Raw genomic sequence first — 22,522 nt, forward strand, 5'->3', positions numbered from 1 at the left:
GTTCGAAAAAAAGAGAGAAAAAAATGAATAAATAAAATGAATAATAATAATATGTAAATAGAGGTAGTGTGACTATGAATTAATTTTATATTTATTAAAAATTTATAAAAGAATGTCTTGCAGCAGTCTGGGCTTGAGGTTAGGTTTCCCAGGCTGTAGGTCACTGCTCCTTTAACTGTCGGCAACTGGGAGTGGAACTTCATGAACCGTTTACAAAAGCACCAAGATATTCTGTGCAGAAGATGAGGTATGAGCCATGCTTTTTCCATTGGGTTTCGAATTTCACGTATCTTGGATACACGTCACGTACAACACGGCTGTCGTAGTGGAGATCAGGATATTGTTCGCGAATCTTCCTTGCTTTGAGCCGTCAGTTAAAAAAAAAAAAAAAAGCATTGTCACTGGGGGAAACGGGTAGTTGAGTATGTTCATGAATAATTAGCTGTATTGTTTTATAAAAGGTCCCGTATCCAACTTTATTGTTCAATATAATATTGTAATATTACATGAGTTCCGAGCTAAATATATACATAAAGATGGAAACTGGTCTTGTATTTGTTTCGTTTAGTTCTCATGACTTGTGACTTCTTGGGACAAAACACTATTATAATTGTTTTAATACATTATGTTGTTGTTTTAATATATGTTTATAGGTTAATGCATTTAAATAGTTTAGATAATAAACAATTATTTAAGTAATAAATATTTAAATCTTACATGCCCCATAACGAAATATGCTTTATGATGACATATTCAGAAAAACTGTGGAGTCACTTAGATAAAGAAATTTTATATTTGATTTAAATATTTTCCCACGCCACAATTATTTGTAAAAGATAATTTAAACTGTCATGAAATTTCACAATAATGATAATAACCTTGAGTATATCAACGCCCCTCCTAAAATTCTTGAACTTGACACTAAGAAAGATGTCGTCTTCAGCTTTAATTTATTTCTCAACCTTGCTTTCTGTTCACTGGGCCAAGAGACAGAGTGAATCAGAGTTAAAATATCTTTGATAATTGTTATTTTCTCTATTTTGTATCATTCCTATGATAGAAAATGACAATAATATTATTATAAAAATGATTTTTTTTTAATTTATCAGTTCATTTTTATGATATTAGATCACATTTATAGAAACTTATGTAGAATATTTTGTGGAAAAGACTAACATTTAATTGGAATTTAAAATGGACTTAATAATATCTTTTCTGAATATAACTGATGATAATATATCTGATGATGTTTAGTTGTTTTTTCTTCTTGAGTGTTTCATGCTGGGTAGAATTCTTCTTTCTTTTATATCCATAAGCCCTAACCTTCTTCGAATTATCAATACGAAAGTGGAGGTATATTTCATTTTAAATTTTGAAAGGTTGCGTAATGTAACCGAACTACAGAGTCTGTTGGCAGTATAGTGCAGTAAAATAACAGCCGCAACATCACATAGCTGAGCTCAACGAAAAGCTTGACGAAACTAAACTTACATATTTGATGTGGGTATATAAATGAACATCAAAGCAACGTTTTAGCTAAAATCGTCCGAACAAGTGCCACTTCAAGAATCGATTTTTTTCATCAAAAATCTTCCTCTAAAGTAACTTTAATTTTGTTTATTTGAAAGAAATAATCAGTTCTCATTGTTAGAAATAATAAACAATCCCTAAATTAAAAATTAAAAATAATTTTATAATAACTAAAAGAGGAAAAAGCAAAAATAAGTTTATCCTATTCGATCATAAATCTAAAATTAATCATCATAAACTACTTTATGGTGCACTAACCGAGCTTCAAACTGAGGCCTGATAAAACCCTTTATGTTCAATATTTTCCCAGATATAATTCTTTAACTATCAATATTTTTTTCCAAACAAGTTGATTGTTAATGAGCTATTACATTATCTGGTGAAATGTTATTAATCTTAGATACGCCATAAATAAAGAATTTTTTAATGAATATATCTGTGAGAGTATTAGTTTGCATTATATTTTCTAAAATAGATTCAAAAAATGGGAAGAAAATAATGCTATTACAAAAACGTATCTAGGAAAATATCAAGACTAAATTAGAAGCTCGTTAAATACAACATGAAATATGGTAGTTTATAATAAATTCTTCTATAAAAGTAGTAGTTTTCATGATAATTGCCAAAATTAATTTACACTTGAAATAAAAACAAATTGTAAAGTGATTTTTTACTCGTTTTTTGGAATTAAAAAAATGTTAATTTTGCATTTATCGAATATCAAATAAAGTATAATTAAATGCCATGCAAAATATTTTACAATGATATCTAAGTTAATTATAATACTGTAGTTATAAACGTAAAAAAATATGACAACTGTTTTGAAAATTCTCACTTATTAAGGCTACGGACCCTCAGGGAGTTATAAACGTTTTACCATTGTATTTTCAAACATATTTATATAAATTTACGTTGACGGAAACTAATTTAGGGCCGCCCATAGCTCAGTGGTTAAGACACAGTCTTACCAATTTGATGTCTATTGGCGGTGCCGGTTCGAATCCGGCCTGGGACGTTGACTTTTTTCATTGATTGGCGGTCCCACAAAATGAAGAACTTTGACCCCCAACCATGGTTAGGCAGTGTAGGACTCAAATGGGAGTCTTGGCCGAAAAAAAAAACAAAACTAATTTACACTTAGTTCTAGATACAACCTAATTTTTAAATTAATTTTACTGGATTATCGGGTCCAACTCTGTATTGTATTTCGTTCCCACCAACTTTAATTCCACTTAAAAGATAGTGGTCACATGACAACCTTGGTCAAAAGCATAATCAGTGGTTAGAAAATTTAGTTTCCTTAACAAGAACATAGGTGTTATACATTAATAGAGTAATGATATTCTATTCAATAATTTTGTTTAAAGCATAGATGGTGTTTTGATTTAAAATATTCACATGTTGTTATTGAGAATGATTTTAATTTTGATAAAATTATATTTTTACTTTAAGTTGTCTTAAACTTATTACTAATTATATATTAATTGAGATTATTTGGCGTAATATGGGATAACTTAAATATTTGTAAGGCTCAATATTAAATAAATGCTCTGTCTGGAAAAGAGCAAAATTCTGGATTACAAAGGTTGTGGTGAGAGAGGTTAACCGTAAGATCTTAGAGCTAAGATTTAGAGAACAACATGGCAACCTTACTTGTGTATGCAAATGGCATGGAATCCGACCATCTGAAATCTCCTTCAATTCGCATGTCGTTTCCACCGACCCAGTAAGCTAGGTCGTCCCTGTAGTCTGGGCTGAAACAATGTAAAAAGAAGCATTACTTTTCGTAAAACAGTACCTTATATAAAATAATAATATTCCTGTTTTAGTAATAATTTATATCATTTTATAAATATGAACAGTAAAATGTGTTATAAAACAAAAAAAAAATCCTCAAATTGTCACACAATGATAATTATTATTCTATAGTAATTTATGAAGGTTAATAAAGTAATGTATAAGTGTTAATTTGAAAAATATTTTTCATTATTCCTTTTTTTTTTAATATATAATTTATTGTGATTTTTGTTGCTCCTAAAATATTGCTCCTTCATTTACAATTTGCTCATTCATGTTAGAAAAATTGTTAATCATCACTTTAATTTGTGTGAAAAACTTGTCCATCTTAAACTTTTTATTCATTGATTCATAACATATTCTTATGTGGTGGTAATTTCAATATTAATTTTTTTTTTTAGGGATGGCCCAAGTCTTTGACAATGGCACGGTCTACTATTCATGGTATTCATTAAAACAATTATTTTAACTTCGTTCTCCTTAATCCTACAGCGAATGATACGTATTTCCTTATAAAAACTGGTTTGGAGTTCTATAAATAAAGGAAATCAAAGCTGGAGTTCCTCTTGCCAGGGTAAAGGTATAATGATGGCGCACAATAGTCCTTTCAGCGCTTTAAGTCATATAAAAAAATGGTATGATTATTCTCATAAAAATATTTTTAAAATATCTTACAAGAAACTGCTCCTAGATTTTGATTGTTACAACACCTACTTGACAAACGCTCTAAACTTCCAATTCACTACAAAAAATTAGTATATACTACGATAATCAGACCACTTTGGACATATTGAGCTCTGGGGCTCTACCAAGCCATCAAATTCCTCCCGCATCCAATTCTTACAATCCGAAATCCTACGTAAAATCCTTGATGCTCCTTATAAAGTTACAAATAAACTCATAAACAAGACCTTAACATCCTATTCGTTGCACATTTGGCCCAAAACAGATATGCGTCTTTTCATTCCAAAACTTTTACTCATTAATTCTTAATCTCTCATACTTAACAAACCTGATAATCCTCCGAGGCGTCTGAAAAGAAGATGGCAACGGAACTTTCTAATTTAAATTAATGCTTGAAGTATCACCATCAGGTGGTTCCTTCCCATGATTTTAAGTGTAAATGAAACATTCCACATATTTACTTAGTGTATTTATTATTTGTACAGTTGTAAATTACATTAAATAAATGAATAAAAAAATCTTTATGTTAAATGGTCGAGATGTAGGTGTATGAAATTTGCTATATTTTCAGGATTTTCCAAAGATTTTTTTTGATGCGGGGTTTAGCGAGGCGGGTCCGGCGGGTAAGGATAGCCTTTTTTTTCGACCAACCTACTCGCTATATTTGTCTGTTTTAAAAGTTAGATTAGTAAGGCTACCATGGAGGGTGGGAGTGGAGGGTTTGATTTTTCAATTTCAATACCTGTAATAAAATGTGTTAGTTAAATATTAAAACAAGTGGGTGTTTTACCTGCGTTACGTTCCCTCTTGCAATGCTTGCTGGAAACTTAAGAGTTCATTAAGGATTGATTGTTTTAAATTTGGAGGGTCCCCATGATAATATAGCACCTAAAATGTGATTTCGGTAAAAAAAAGTTATTCACAAAGGTAAGCGTTTTTGGCAAAACATTTTTTAATAGTTATTATGTACAATCGATTTCCCTCTTCCTGAATAATAAGAAAAAATATTACTGATTCTATTAAATGATTTTTATTCACTAAAATTTAAAAAAAAAAAAAGGATTTTAGTAAAGTAGGTAAAAAAAAAATTAATGAAAAAGCTAATCATATTTGTCTATCTGAAACCTTTGAATACCATTTTTCAAATAAAGTTAAAATTAACAATTTTTCACCTTAATTCGTTCGGAGGATTTTTTTTTCTTCTTCTGACCATTGTTCATATTATCATTAAAAACTATTTTACTCAAATCCAACGTTTATAAAACATTAGCAAAATTTAGATTATGCCTTGTATGGGCGAAATATTAATTTTAAATTAAGATTACTTTTACTTGATTTGTTTAATTAGATCTGGCTTGTGCCTTATATTATAGTTTATATAACCGTAAGCCACTTCCAAGTTTGGTATAGATTTTATTTTCACAATATATTTTAATTATATAATGTTATTTACCCCTATAATCTAAATAGATATAATTAGCAATTATAATTTATATTAAACTTTTAATTGTACTCAATTAATCTAGCAATTATGTTGCCGGATCTTTAATGAATATATATAAATTTCAATTAATAATTATTAGTGAGTTTACGTATTCGCTATAGGTACTAAACCTTTTTCGTATTTTTAAACTAGTAGGTCCTAATCCTAGTCAGCATCGATTCTCAGCCGATATAAAGGTCGAATTAATAATGTTCAGCCAAGTGAGGCACTAAGGAAGTGTAAACGTTATTAAATAGAGCGGAATATCCTTTATTGTGTAGAAAGAAGACGCACTATCTTCTTCTGTTTTATTCGCTCTCTCCCAAAGGTGAAGACATATTGATTCTTATTAAAATGATGTGCAATTTGTCTTCAAGGTCATATCCACTGTGCCACTGTAAAAAGAACAGAACATACGTTCATAATAAAGACGGCCAATAACCTCTCACTCAATGATTAATGAATCACTCAATCAAGGAGTTTCAATAAATTTGGACTGTTAGTTAAAAAAAAAAATTCTGATTCCTATAAACAAATTAATACTTCGAATAACTCAATAACTATATTTCTACTTGAATAGTACAGCAAATCATTTGAAAAATTATTTAATTATCTAAAAAAACAAAAAGGTACATTAAATTTTTTATGGTAAAATATTCTATGCTAGTTCCCATTGTAACCCAGTTGATCTCTATCTATAATCCAATCTTCTGCGAGTGTTTGTGATCACTTACTCACTTACATATTGATCACTGTATTACAAAAAACACATTGTGCCACATGGTTGTCTTATTTACAGAACCTAAATAAATAGTTTTACAGATAACTCTATTATTATTGCCTCTTAATTCTAGGGTTATTAAATTCTCTACAGAAAAAACCCTATCTATATTGGATCTGTATATTAAAAGTTGAAAACCTAAAAAAAGACATTGTATTTGAAACTGGAATCGTAAATGATGATTTTTCTTATAGTATAGATGTGATTATGTGAAATAAGTCCGAAAAAATAAAAAAAAATATTAAAAAAACCCTGTGGTACCACCAGTCGCAAACACCGTAGAGAGGAGGTTTTACTGACCAGGCTGAGAATAGGTCACACGAGGCTCACCCACTCCTATCTTATATCAAAAGAAACATCTCCGAACTGCCAGTATTGCAACAACAATCTAAAAATAAGCCATATTTTCCAACGATGCCCATATTTCACACCACACCTCAATAGCTTAGGACTAAACCAAGATATCTCAAAATCCTTGGAGACGATGATAACGCAATAAGATTGGTGTTTCAGTTTTTAAAATTACAAAATTTACTGACAAAAATATAACTTAATCGGAAGGAAAAAAAATCATAAATAATCAAATTAAAAAATAAATAAAATAGAATGAATATTAGCGAAATTAAATAAAATATTAATGGCGTTGATGACCAATGAAGTTTGGCGCCACTAAACAAAAACAAACAAGTCCGAAAAAAAAAATGTATCTCGAACTGGTTTCCAAAAATCATTTCTAAATTGTAGAGGCGAGAAACACTGACCCTTTACATGCCACAGCAACACTACAACATTGTCTTAGCAACATACAGACCTGGTGAACACAATAGAAAATTAAGATTAACCACGTCACATTTAGTCTACGATACAAAACTATGGTTTACATAGACTTTGCTCTTTGGTTTACATAGACCATCACCCTATAACAAAAGCAAATTCTGATGCTTATTTAGGACTAATTTATGACAGAAGGTTTCAAAAATTGCTAAATTTCCGACTAAGAATTATATTTTTTACTAGACAGACGTTCCAAATTAGCCCTTAGACAGAAACTTAACGTATACAATTAATTGCTAAAACCCTTGTGGACTAACGCCTGACAAATTTATGGACCCACAAAAATTACATTGATGCATTTCTTGGTACTGTTTCTCTCATTCCAGGCCTGAATAGTACTCATTCAACTCATTCGCTGATTCTAATAGATTTACGGATCCAAATAAAATATTGTAATATATATATTGTAGAGGGGTAGATTAATAGTCTTTAGGACGGGACTCTCAACAAATATTAAATAATAATATTTCGATGAATCTTTTGTTTCAATTAATAAAAAAACCATTCATGCAGTAACCCATCATCAGGAACTACTAAGATATTACGATTTGGAAGGTAGGGTCTTCATGATCTAACATTAATCGTTGGGAACATTGAAGGCTAAGAAATGGATTTTAATTGCTGGCTTATAAATAAACTCTTATAAATCTCAGTTTCATATTTTAAGTTTGTGTTAATCTTGAATAATTGGAAAGAATTATAAAGAATCCAGAGTGATCCAAGATTTGTATTTAGTTAAGAATGTGTAAAGTATCAAATAAAAAAAAAAAGTTTTTGTATTTAAGATGTCCTAGTTCCTAAAATTCAAATTTCGAGTTTATTACCACAAGAATAATGTCCCAGCAGATTTAATTTACGTTTTACTTTTTCTCAATTTGTTATAATTAACGGATGGCATTGTCCTGATCAACAATTCCAACCAAAAAAATACTTTAAAAATACATGTACTTAATTGTTCTTGAAATGAGACACTATCCGCAGGAAGAAATTTTAATGAAGATTATATAATTTCAATCCTCCATTTTACTTTTTATAAATTAATTGGCTAATAAGGAGATATTAACGTATAAGTATAAACATATCAATTGGCTTCTGATTTCTTGCTATATTTTGAAGGAAACGTTAATAAATAAATACTAAAATTTACTTTTTTTTAAATTCCCATGGAGATGAAAAGATCATGATCAAACATTCCACTCTAATTCCAAGGAAGAAACCGATAATTTAATAGCCAACTACGGAAGGGAGAGAAGACATCTTACATATCACTCGATATGAAACTCGATAATGAAGTAGAATAATTAAGGCGGTAGAGTTGCTTGGATACAAATGGAATAAGGTTACCTCCAATTAGCGAGGTTCATTAACCAACCACACAAACAATTCATGATTTAACTGGTAATAAAGGACCTCTAGTACAGTTTTACAATAGTTAATTTGATGTCGGTCTATTAACAATTTTAATTTTTGTTTTTATAACTTTATTTTATTTTGTAATTTCATAGTAATTGCCTATTCTAGTCCTCCTAGATAAGTTTTTTTTATAGGAATTAGATCTATAACAATGTGTTCTCTAAAGTGTTAAAAATTATTTTATTACGTATCCAAATTTTGATATTTTCTATGTTTTTTCAAAGTGTCTTTGGTTGGTTGGTATTTTTGTGTTGGTTGATTTATTCTTTTCTGCATAGTAATTTAATCGCACTAAAGATCTTTCATAAATGCATTTATATTCCATCTATTTGAGGTCTACGATTGTGTGACTTATTAATTTGGTAATTTGAAACCAAAAATATGCAGATAATTTGCATTCCCCTTTACAACAAGCGTTATAATCAAGATAATAAATATCTTATTAAAAAAAACTGTTGTATATTTTCTTGGTGATGAATATGAAAATGAAAAAAATCGACGAAAAATTAAATAAAATGAGGTATTTTGAATAATTATTCAACAAGATAAGTTTGTATTGTAAAACTGGATTCAGAGGCTTTACTGCCCCAAGATAATCTTTATTCGCTACAATTACTCTCCTTGCACCACCCCAGTATCTGATGCATAGTAATGACTATTGCGCTTGGGGGTATTAGGCTGAGCATGGTATCCAGATTCTTTGAGCGAAATTCCACATGTTACTTTTTTTAATTTAAAGTTTTATGAAAATTTGAAGTTTTTCTGAAACAATCAGATAGTTGGAAAATGGTTGCCTTGGAGAAAATTGGGCCTTAAAAGTTACCCATTATTTTAAGCTCATCCATGTTAACATTTTTGTCTGGAAAAAAATAAAGTTATTTATTTAAAATTATGTAAAGTTACATTCTACGTTTTTTTAAAACGTTTTATTCATTAAGAAACAGGAATCCTGATCTATTGCAGTTTTCGGTAGTGAGGTTTCTTTTTAGTATTGTTTTCGCAATCGAAAATAATGATAATAAGCTCAATTATTTGAAGTTTTAATTAAAAAAGTCTGAAGCTTAAGGTTCCTCAAACCATTTCGTAATGAACTTTGAAACAGTAAACAACTTGGTAGATTTCCCTTTCATATAATACTAATGACTGATTCTATTCCTAGTCCAATCGTCATATGTTAGTAAGTAGCACTTGATAGCGCTTAGTAACAACAACTTGATATCCGTTCGACCCAAAATGTGAAGTTAGTGTTCTACAGGATATACATAACATTATGTAAGTGTGTATAATAAATAGGTGAATTTGTGCATGATGAGGCGATATAGAGAAAGTACATTGGAGAAAAAAAAGTATGAATTTAACAAAAACGTTAATAATAAATAAACTCATCAATAATTACCGGCTAAGCCCACTTAGTGAACTGACTGTGAACAAACCCGACTTCATCTACGCCTCGTCGATGTAACTAACTTATGTTCTAACAAGGCAGGGCAAGCCAGCTTTAGTTTCCTCTGGCGCCGAATTTATTGCCCTAGCTTATGTTCGTTGTGGAGTAGTTTAGAAAGGAGAGTGTGAGATCTCAGAGAGAGACGCCTGAGATAAAATTTTGTTTTTCTTTAAGTCTTCTAGCCTTGGTCTACTTTGCTAATCGAAGGAATGTAGGTTTACTGTTACTGATATTGTCTAAAAGGCTCTCATGGTTAAACCGTAAGCTTCAATAAAGACGATAATATATCCAAACAATGTGTAAAGTGAAAGTAGTATCTGTCTGAAGTAATGTACTGTATTATAGGTAATAAAACTTAATGTAAAATTTATTTTACTTACAAAATTATATTTGCATTTATATTTTTATGATTTAAGCAAGTATCTAAAAAACTGAAGGAAAAAAAAAACAACAGAAATGTATAAATTTATTTCCGAAATTTTGTAATGGTGGATGTACATTTTTTAGATAAGAGAGAAATACTTTATTTATTTATCTATGCTGCCTAAATACATTAGGTTGCTATCTCACACAGCATACTTATCAATCCGTAATCGGACATATATACATTACACATACATGGTATAATCATAAAAAAAAATGAGATACAATAATAGGATATAGTAAACAATTTTTTTTTCACCCCTACAGTTTCCTTTTACAATCCATTTCGGTCTGTACAACCAATACAAATAATTCATTCATTCCTATTTTTCTTTCTCATTTCTGCTCCTCCAAGAGCAGCCAATATTTCACCAATTTTAATTTATAAATAATATGTTCTACGTTTCAGCTTTCATGCCACCTTCGGAAACGAAAATTCCATTTACATTCTTCAGTACAGAATAATTTTCAGTTATCGCAATTAGATATTTTTTTTGTTAAAATAATGAATAAACACAATTTTAGCCAATTATTCAGCATAACATGAAATATAGTAGATATAAATTTCGTTTAATCGTATATATTAAGAATAACTGATTGTCGAGAGTGAATCACAAATGATCGATTCTATCGATTTAAACATTCGATTATTCTATTAAAAATTGAAAATAATTAATTAAAATGCCAATCTTAGTTCTTTATCAAGCTTAATATAGCTAAATATATTCAATAAACTGAATTTTCAAATTGATTTAAATAAAAACTTGAGGAAAAAAAAAGCTCTTTGACAGATAAATGCGTGGGAATACTTGGTGATATTAAATTTCTTATTCAACTGCTATGTTCCAATTTACTATCTTTTCTTTGTCAAATATGAAGTTAAGTATAAAGTGAAATATTTTATTTTTATAGTAGTAATTAATTTTTAAAAATTATTTTGAAACTTATATTTAAAATAATTATTATTATATTTATATAACAAATCGCTATGGAATTCATTCACTTCATACAAAAAAAAACATTCATAAGGGAAACCTGTTTTTAATACAGCAAGAAAATACATTTTTTTTTCAAATATACTATTATACACGCCAGAGATAAGTTTTTAACTAAGAAAGAAATTAGATGAGAGATTCAAAGTTAACATATAAGGAATAATATTAATATAAAAATAATCGCATATTTACATTATGAAACCACAAGTAGGGAAAAGCGTGTAAAAATATGTATTAACTATACATACATAAACTAACTATAAGTGACTATACATAAAAATATAATGTAAGACAATTTAAAAACTAAAATACGAACGTAAGATCGAACCAGAGTACACAAATTTGTTCAGATATTTGGTCAGCAGTTTAAAAATGCATTGAAATAAAATATGCAATTGAATCAAAATATAGGCTCCCCTAATACGCAATAACTAACAAAAATAAGTTTTCAATTAATTTTTTAATATATTTATTATACTACAAACATAAAAAGTAATAAAATACGTCATAAGAAGTAAGATAAATAATATACTATACGCATAACAATTTTTGATGGTTGTTTAAAATTTTAAGTGATATGGCTTTACATATCAAAGAATTTTCACAAGAGCTTAGAGAGAGAAGTTTAAGAATTTAGCATAACATTAACTTTTCCATTATTCGCTCCAGTCTGTCCGGGATATAAAGGATTTCATTATTCTCACAAGTTTTTCATACGTTATTGACAGTGTAATAATAATGAAGAAAACGATTGGAATCGATCAAGTGTTGAATAAAACAGAAAGAATAAAGAGGGATTCGATTATATTTCTAACTTAACAGCGTTTCGATGCATTTTTTAGGCTTAATTATGAATAAAGTAGCACTGAGAACTCATTAGCAGACTTCTAGCTGTTTGTAAATATATCTTATGAATTATTTTTTTTTATTCATTAATAAATTACTACGGATTCAGTTAAAAGATTTAGTAAGCATAAATTACTGTAAGGAGACAACAATTGATCTATTCAGTATTAATCCATAAAATTACAATTCATTTAGCTATGGTTTTAGCTACAGTCAAGTTTTACCATATTCTGTTCTTTAATTTTGATTAAGCATTGCTACGCGGGCAAATAATTTAGCTAACGTTATTCAATCAGCAATAGACTCTGTTCTATGAGTACTTAAACAGAAGCCTGCCCTCATATTTAAAAAAAATTACTCTACTTTAAATGATGTTCTCGTACGTCATCCACGGTCAACTATCTCTCATAATAATGATACATTTTCTAGTGTAAGTAGTTTTAAGGTTATATGTCTCCGAATGAAAAAAACATTTTTTTTTTTAACAGTTTGCAACAGCCGCCAGTTTTTATTCCTCTTATCTATACCTCACAGACTCATAAATTTATTTAATAAAAATTGGGGTGAAATAAGTGCCTTTTTTTCTTCTCGACTCTTGTACTACATCAAGTAATATGTAAGAATTTGGGGTACATTTCTGACGTGAGTAATTTTTTTTTCATACCATCTGTTAGGCCGCTTTTGATTTATTATAATTAGTCTCAAGGACTAAGGAAATACATCGCGCGTTTCCTGACGTGCTTTTTTCATAGGGTGGGTTCGTAACTCCTACGGCAATTTTTGTAAGTACCACCCTTGACTAACGTACTCCAAAAATGCCCTGGGGAGGCTGTCAATGAGTATTGTATTATTTTATGCTTGAAAAAAAAAACCCGGGTGGAGCCGGGGCTCGTACTCACAACCTATGGCCGCAGGCGCGTTGCCATGCTGCTACCGTCGCACCTCAACGATACTCCTAGAGTAGTTGACTTTTCATTTAATTTGTTTAATTTACATTAATTAAATTCCTAACTTAACTTCCTCTCTTTCCTTGTGTTTTATTTTACCATTTATCTCAACCTTCACTAACTTTAAATCATGTACCATTATATTTCTTATAAATGTAATGTAACATTTCAACTGGTGTTAATTTTAAAACAAGTATTGTAAAAAGAGGTGATTGCTACTTATTGCAACCTCTTTGCATTGTTGATAGAGACGGCATTGACAATTAACCTTAGCTACTACCAGTGCACAATATATAATGTTATTTCTTCATCTACGGGTTGTCAACAATTCAATATCATCTCTACATCTGTCTACCACCTTTTTCATCAAGTCCACCCACATGCTTATTTATCTACTAATCAATCTGCAGTCGCCTCTACACATCAGGTGCACCTCTACTACATTCACATTATATTATTCCTTTAGCTCCATAGTTGTAATAATAGTAATTAAATTTATTTAAACAGTATATACAAAGTATCATATAATTCATCTTAATTCACCACAGAATCTTTATTTATTAATTCTTTATCTTTTAAGAGTTCTTTAGGTTAGTTTTTATGTTATTTTGAAGAAATTAATAGCAAATGATTTAGTCTATATCCTTCAGTCGTGGTTATTCATTTTAATATTAAAGTATGCCAAAAATTTCAATGAAAGTAAACAAATAAAACAGAGTGAGCTTAATAACGGAATCTAATATTTAACATTTTACTTCTTTATTATTATGTCACCCGAACAACGTTGCAGGATCTTCTACGCACTATAAAATTCCAAAATAAAAATATTTACTATCAACAGTTTTACAATGATCCCTACAGTTACAATCAACAAATTTTACGTTGCATTTTAATAAAAAAAATTTTTACATATTTACATAGAAATAACTTAGTAATTAAATATTTATTTATATACGTAACTACTACTTATAAATATTTAACTAATAAATTTAGATGAATTATTTATTTTTTGTTTGTTTATCTTCCATAAAGACCTAAATGTTCCTTATGTAACCGATCTAGCCCGAACCCGAATTATTCCTTCCATAATAAACTCCCTAACTACCCAAATCCACTAGTTTCTAACCTTGCTTCCTCTTCCATTCCTGGCAATCCTCCGAGGCGCCTGAAAAGAAGATGGCCTCGTGACCTTATATTGTACATTGTTTTTAGAGTTCTACTACTGGGTAGTTTCTCTACATCCTGTATCATATCATTATGTCATTATGATCAAATGTACTAGTTGTATTTTTTTATACAGTTGTAAATATCAATAAATAAATAAAAAAAAATGTTGTTTATCTAAAAATTGAGATTTTCGGTAAATGAGTTCAACTCCAGGTTATGAAGACAGAGCCACTAGTTGCTCCAGAGACGTATGTTAATCGCTGGAGCTGGACCATTTGGAAGCCGGTCCGAGATAACTGTAGCTTGTTAGTGCTAATGATTATTCAAGGGTCCTGTAATCAAGTCTCAGTACGGTGCTTGCTCGCTGCAAGCCTAAGCTCTTCCTTTTGGAAATTCCAACGGAGCAGAGAATATCGTAGAAACTATTTTCTGTAGGTTACTGTTTTAAGTACCGTAGCCTAAACAACTTAGGAATATTTTTAAATGAACATTATTTATAAATTTCAAATATATAGAAAATGTAGTGATAGAGACATTTGTTTTAAGTCGAAAAACAATTATCTAAATTAAATTCATCGTTGTAATTTTTCTAATATAAGTGTAATAAAGATTTTCAGTTTTAGCCAATGTTACAGGGTTGCCCGAATATTCGCTTCTAGTATTTTTAATGTTTTGATCTCTCGTTGAGGGGTTGTAACTCTGTCCCCACACATCATGAGACAATATAAGTGAACGTTTTAAAGGTAAAGTAAAAAACAAAAATAAATTATCAATTAATTTAAAAGCTATAAGTTCGTTTGAGTTCAAATTCTTCAGCATCGAATCTGAATATAAGTTAAAACCAAATATATGCTGAACCCTCATTTTATAAGAGACAATTTCAATACCATAACCTCTAATTGGAAAATATAGTGTACTCCTCAGATTTTCATTGATACAAAAAGACAATGATGATTTCAAAGTTTTCAATCTATAACTCGTAAACGTAGTACATAAGCTTCTTGGCAAAGGAAATTCAAGAGAAGACTAGTGGTGATTAGAAGATAAATGGTGAATAGGTTACTAGGAGACTAGTGATGACTTAGAGAATAGAGAGCATACCAGTATAAATCATGTTGTTGTTTAACAATGCTAGACAATAGGTTTTAATAATTTAAATTTTTTTAAAAAATAGGAGAATTTTGGTAGAATATACTGATGCAAGTGGAATAACAACAGTATAAATGAATGTAATTGGTCTAGAGAGCCTGTGTTAATTTTTTAAATATTATTTGAGCACTTAAATCTACAAGAAAGCTATAGCTCTTTGGTAAGTGAAAAACGTTAGGCTTGTATTAAAAAAAAAACAAAAAAAAAAATAAAAACGTCTAAATTCGGAAAAATTACTGGTAAATGTGAAAAATTAATGTATTATGAAAAAATGGCAGTTTAATGTAATGTAAAAAATGGCCAATGTACATTAGCAAACAAAATTTGCGCCGAATACGGGGAGAATAGAAAACGTTCTTACAATGTATAAAACATATTTATTCGAGATATGTAACCCAAATATGTTTATAAATGTCTTCATGTAGATATTTACACAAATATGTCCCGAATGGGGAAGAGCAGAACGAGTTTGTCTGGCATCGTTGGATAATGTATGCCTCCTAATCCTAAGATACCCTTGGGTCGTATATACTTAGTTGTTATGTAAAATAAAATATATATAAGAAACACTTAATTGAATTAATATTTACCTAATTATTTAAAAGATTTAAAGTAAAGTTCAGTACTAAGATAAGATCTTAAATGCTTATATTTGAAATAGCCTGTAAGGTAGGGAAAAACAAGTACTGAAGAAGATATGGAAAATACTGTTCATTCCCAGGAAGATTTAAGCAGGATTTATTTTCTAAGGCGAAATCTAATTTTTCTTTAAGCAACTCTGTTAGCCTTCCTCTGAACTTTCCAGCACTCATCTTTTCTCTTCCGGCTGGTCTGGGGCGAGATAATTTAATCTCTGAGAAGTTTGTGCTATAGCCTAAATACTTTCCGTAAACTAATTATAATACAAATTTTCCAGGTTTATTTGTTAAGACTTATGAAATATGTATGTGTGTGTACAATAAATAATGATACACACACATTATTTTAAATTTTCCGTAAGTCAGTACTTCTAGTTTGCATTCACGGTACTACTTGTAAAGTTCTCATAATACCACCGAATTTAAGTCCCTGTACGACTACTTTGAAACTTTGTGAATAACTGTTTAGAAATTTCGTCCGACACCTGTGGCCAAACAGAAGTTTGTAGCGACTATATAAAGTATAATCCAACTTTATAGGGACAACAAAATTACAAAAACGTCATACAGTTTTAATTAGTTGAATTTTAGAGTAGAATTGTGTTAAAATCACGTTTTAAATCTGATGGTTTTAATAATTTAACAATGATAATGTTAAAGTTTCAATTATTCCAAGGGTAAAGTATAAGAAGAACAGTAAAACAAGAAGCTAAATATCCGATGAGGCGTTGAAGAGATTTGAGAAGGAGGGAAGAGCTCCAATCGGATAAGTTATCGGAACATTACTTCCACATTTCACTCTCAATTAACTGATATTCAGTTGAATAGCGACTAGAGGCACGCAGATGCTTCACGCGACGGTAGGCGATCCATTGTTATTGCGTAACATCACTTAGATTAAGTTCAATACGAATTTTTTTATTTTTACAAGAGTTTTTATGGTCATATTTCCGACAGTAGGAAAAAGTTTTTTTATTTCTTTATCGCATTTTTCATTAATAAAAGTGACAATCACCAAATATATTCATAATAGTTAAATAATCCTATATGCATCCGAAGTTTGGAGCCTTAGATATCTGGATGCTATCGAAATTTCTCTAATGGATGGCCCAAGAATACCCCAAACTAAATAGTTCGACTCGAGACAGGTAGAAGTCCATTAAGTTCAAAAGTAATAACAAAGATAATCAACAGACTAAGGATGCTAGATGCAAAAAACCTGACGTAGAATACAACTGGGTCTCACAACTCAATATGATAGCCCACCAATATGGATGTAGAAAATGAGTTCAATAGTTCATATGAAAACGAAATATTGAGACATAAAGGCGATGTTCTTGAAAAGATCTTGAACCACAACTTCTCAACTGACATCAATAAACCGATCACTCTGCAGTTTTAATCTACTCTAACCTGAAGCATATTTAACACATAGGTTAAATAAAAAAAAATAAAGTGCATCAGCCAACTAAGAGTAGGAAACCCAGAGCATATCAAACTACACCACGGAAGCAAAACCATCACAATATATCTTAAAGCCACCCATATCCGTATCTTGCGACATACAACACATTGAAAATTAATAGTGAAGCAAAATTGAACAGTCCATATATTTACTTTGTAACAATATGTAATAAGTTTAATTTTGTAAGTGAAATATAAATTCTATTATGTAAATAGTTTTCGAAGCCAATTAATACCTTCATTTATATCACGCTGTCGTTTATTTAAAAGAATTCTCAATATTTTAAGTTTAATATGATGGAGTAATGAATATTATGTTAATAGTTGTGTATTATCCAGTCTGTTTTTTTGTTTATTATTTTGTTATAGAGAACTTGTTTTATCTTTTGTTTATTGTTTTTGTAATGGAGCACTAGACTCAGGTTTTGTTTTATAATTGTATATTGTGTTATGAATTTATACAAGATTTTGTCTTTCACAAATAAAATCAAATCTAATCTAGTTGGATAAAACAAGCATGATATTCAACCTTAATCCATTAAACATACTAAAATTACAAAATAGTTCTAATGAAAAAGATATATATAATATATTTTTATATTTCATAACGAAGTAGTAATGAATTGAATAACTGTAACTATGAATTAATAAATGTTAAATAAGTTAAGTCAAATTATCTGAAGTAAGGTATACAACATCAAATAATTACATAATATAAGAGAGTTAAAAATGTTTATAATAACCATAATAAATTTAATGAGGTGTAGATAGTTGACCGTAGATTACTGATTGGAGATGGTCAGGGGATGCAGTCAGCGAAGAAAAACATAAATAACACAAGTTACAAAACATTAATAAATATTTTTTTGTTTATTTAAGTTTTTCTTTGCTGACCGCACTCCTCGACCATCTTCTCCAATCATAATAAATATACTGTGGTGAGGTCCTATCTGAATGTGGGTTAAAACCCTAAGCGTGAGAGATTTAAGAACATTGCATTGAATAAATTTGAGTGATATCCATTTTTCCGTGTGTCCACCCAAAAGACCTGTATATCCCCTAATGTATGCCCTTGTTGCAATAACATGATCCTAAACAACTATTGAAAACACTTCAGGCTCGCTATAGAATTTCCCTTTGCTCACGATCATTCTCAGGTTCATTTAGTTGATGGTAAATCTTCAATTATTTTTGTTACTTCCATGCAGTTTAAGGTGGATGTGATTTTTTTCAACATTTCTGTCAGCATTGGATTCCAAGACTATGTAAACTTAGTTTGATGGTTAGGAGTGAAATTTATTTTCTTACTATCAATCCTACGATAATAATGGATAAAATTATGCCATCTTAAAAAATAATAATGTAGTATAAACGAATTAAATTTTGATCCATCATTAAAGCTAATATATAATATTTTTCGAAAAGGACGTAGAGCCTTGGTGCACATTCAGTCGTTAATTTCATAGAGGACCTCAATATTCCACATGTTGCCGATTTGGCCAGAACCAGATACCGTTCCTTCCAAAATAAACTTCTCAACCACCCAAATCCACTTGTTTCTAACCTGGCTTCTCCTTCATTACCTAATAATCCTCCTAGGCGTCTGAAAAGAAGATGGCCTCGAGATCTTCTCCTCTAGAAATGTTATTGGAGTTCTATCAGTGGGTAGATTCTCCACATGTTTTTATCATGTCACTATGTCACCTACAGCAAAGTTACTTGTTGTATATATGTGTATACAGTTGTAAATATCAATAAATAAATTATTAAAAAAAAAAAAAAATTTCATAGAGAGGATGTCGTACTGACTAGCCTTAGAATAGGTCACACGAGGCTCACTCTCTCCTATCAATATTGACATTCAGGCATATTTCGTGGCCCGTCTATGTTTCGCGTCGCACTTTAATAGCTTGGGTTTGAGCCAAAAAATTCCAAGAACCCTTAGAGACTATAATAAAACATTGAAATAGGTGTTTTGGTTTTTTACAAAAGAAGGTGACATCAAACAGAAAAAAAACTTTAAAATAAATATGTACATATATAACAAAACAAATGTAAGTAAAAATAAATAAGAAAGTAATGGCGTTGATGACCAGTGATGTTTTAAGCCACTAAAAAAAAAACAAACACTATTTTTCAAAAACCAATATTTTTTTATAAATAACGAGAAAGTTTTTTTGTGAATTAATTTCGACAAGTATCATAAAAACTGCTGTGAATGAAGCATCAATGTTATTAATGATATTTTTAGAACGAATTTTTCTGTTAATAGTTCTCACACAAGAATTGTTTTGAAATAAATGCAAGATGGCAAACAAAACACATATTGAATACTTTTTTTTTTTTTATGACTTCAGTATGTCAAACAGATGGCACTAACGGGCAAAATATTCGCATGCTATCTATGTGTGATTTCAATCCACCATCGCCTATTTTTCTTCATATCTCTTCTCTCATAGAAATATTCATATTCCGTAAAAGAACCTAGTTAAGGTATTTGATCTAGAACGCATCAATGTATCAATATAAAATCGCACTAGAGTACGAGACTAGTTGGAACAGACTACTTGATGATTTTATTTATATAACGTATAAAATCTATTAGAATAAATATATATTCAAAGACAATAGAATGTTGCAATATATTGTAAATAAAATTCTTATAAGTATATAGAAAGAATCAGTTATCCCGCTGGTATCCAACATATTTTTGAAAGAGATAGAAGATGGAAAGATTTCTTCCGCCGGGTAAGGAAAAAATAAAAGTGAACCTTCACAGCCCGGAAACGATCCGACATCCGCCAATGGCGGCTCTTCCACGGCTGCCTTTTCCCCTTACTTTTATATATTAACGAAATAACATATATTTATTTATTATTTTTTTCACTGAAACTTTATGTTAGTTAGAAGGCTTTTGTCAAACGAGAATAAATATTTTGTCAAAAGAAAAGAATTTGCTAACTGTTGCGTTACGTTAAAACCAGAGCTCGATTTGAACCGCAATGAGCCTCGAGGCCAATATTAGGAAGTATTAATGCTCCTAATAAAATAATATTCATATACATTTATATTTTTTCATCTAGTTAATTATCAAGTTCTTTTATAGTTTTTATATTGATCCATTACTTAATGTGAGGATTTTAATTATTTTTAAGAAATAAAATCAAAGGTATAATTGAGATTACTATTGGAAAATTCAGCATTTAAGCTCAATCAGAGTATTGAGGATAAGAACAAGCTAATATTAATTCTCATTTTATTGTACATTGGTATAAAAAGTTTATTCAAAACCATCTAAGCCGTTTTGGAGGAAATCGAAAAAAAAGTGTAAAATAGATGATATGATGTCGATGTTGATTTTATCGAGAAAGTTGCGATAACGTTCCAGAGATATTTTAGTATGCGGTCTCAATTTCGTACTTTTTTGGTTTAGAGGTATGCTTTTCGCATAGATACACCTACAAAAACCATTTTACGAAACTTCTTTATTTTGATCACCATTCCGTCAAAAACTTAGATTCGAAATTTATTCACAATCGCGGTACATCATTCTATATATTTCATATATTGCATGTAAAAGAGACTAAGGAATATTATAGAAACTGTTCAGGCTATTTCTCACGATCTACTGACCTTACACTTACGACCAATATATCAGGTTAAAGTGGAGAGTATAGGGGAAGAGGCGGGGGAAAGATAGGATATTGAAGGCAAGTAGACAGAGGATATTTATCCTTTGTTCAAATGTGAACTTTATAGAAAACTATTAAACAGGGCACTTAGTAAAAGCACTAAACGAGTAACGATGAAGTGTGAATTAGAACCCTGAATAGCTATAAACCACAAGGTCCCTCTAAAGATCCATATGGGTCGTAATGAGTAAGAATTAATATAATAACAGCTTTAACCTATATGGCTCTATAAAAGTAAATTGTTTCGATGATGCAAACAATTAGTTTGTTAGTTATGTTTAGGGTTTAACATACTACTCAATGGGCTATACCAACTTACTCTTCATTTTGAGATGATATTCCTTAAATTATTTTTCATTGTTTAATTTTTATAAAGATGCAGCTAATAACTGTAATTATAGAAGATTCCTCAGTACATACAAAGTAATCTTTTCATTAAAGGGGCTATCAGTTTTCGAGATATTTTTATTATTACAGATTTTTTTAAAAATAAGATCCTAGGGATCGCAGTAGATGACCCTTGGTTTATAAGAAATCGTAAACTGTATCGTAAAAATTTGGAATAAATAAATGAATTAATTAATAAAACGTTTTACCAAATTCCATTCCCAGTTACCAAAAGTGAAGGTTGCAGTGTCTAGCAATGTTGTAAATCTTGTCATCTCGAAGACAAAAGCCTAGACTATTCTGCTATGAGCTCCTTATTTATTTTATTACAATTATTATTATTTATCTATTTCATTTTATCAAATTATTTTGCCAGTAAATAAGTTACTTATTTATTTTATTATTCTATAAATTTTATTTGGCAATATTATTTTGCTCCATTCATTCTTCAATTACATATTTATTATTTATTATATATCTTTTTACCAATTTATTTTGAATAATTAAAACTATTCAATAATTAGAACGTTGTAAATCATTAGGGGTGTCTTTTTTTTTTTTACATACTACATATGTAGTAATAAGAAAACTGTGTAAAAAAAAGAAGAAAAAATGTAAAAACAAGATGTGGAGTTCTGGCAATGGTCAGATTCTCCACTCAAGTTGAGTGTTTGGGGCTTTAGCGCACTTGCTTAGCCTCCACTGGCTCATTACCAGTGATGCGGCGAGAGGGATGCGCTGGGATCTCTTGAGCTCTGCTCTACCCCTCACACGTGGGGGATAGAGTGGGGTCAGGGATCCTCAGGTCGATTCTGTAAATATTGTATATATTATTTTATCATTATTTT

General features: G+C 29.9%; 1 protein-coding gene across 1 annotated transcript in view; it reads right to left on the reverse strand.

Moving 5' to 3' along the window:
* Window positions 1-22,522, reverse strand: part of LOC106687239 (uncharacterized) — a gene marked incomplete in the record, with an annotated part of 403,205 nt that overhangs the window by 176,243 nt on the left and 204,440 nt on the right. Inside the window, 1 exon segment of the mRNA XM_067045014.1 lies at window positions 3,184-3,284. Within this exon segment, the coding sequence (XP_066901115.1) occupies window positions 3,184-3,284 (101 nt within the window).

Source organism: Halyomorpha halys, unplaced genomic scaffold, assembly GCF_000696795.3.
Source record: "Halyomorpha halys isolate HHAL.00 unplaced genomic scaffold, Hhal_1.1 Scaffold934.1, whole genome shotgun sequence".
Classification (NCBI taxonomy): Eukaryota; Metazoa; Arthropoda; class Insecta; order Hemiptera; family Pentatomidae; genus Halyomorpha; species Halyomorpha halys.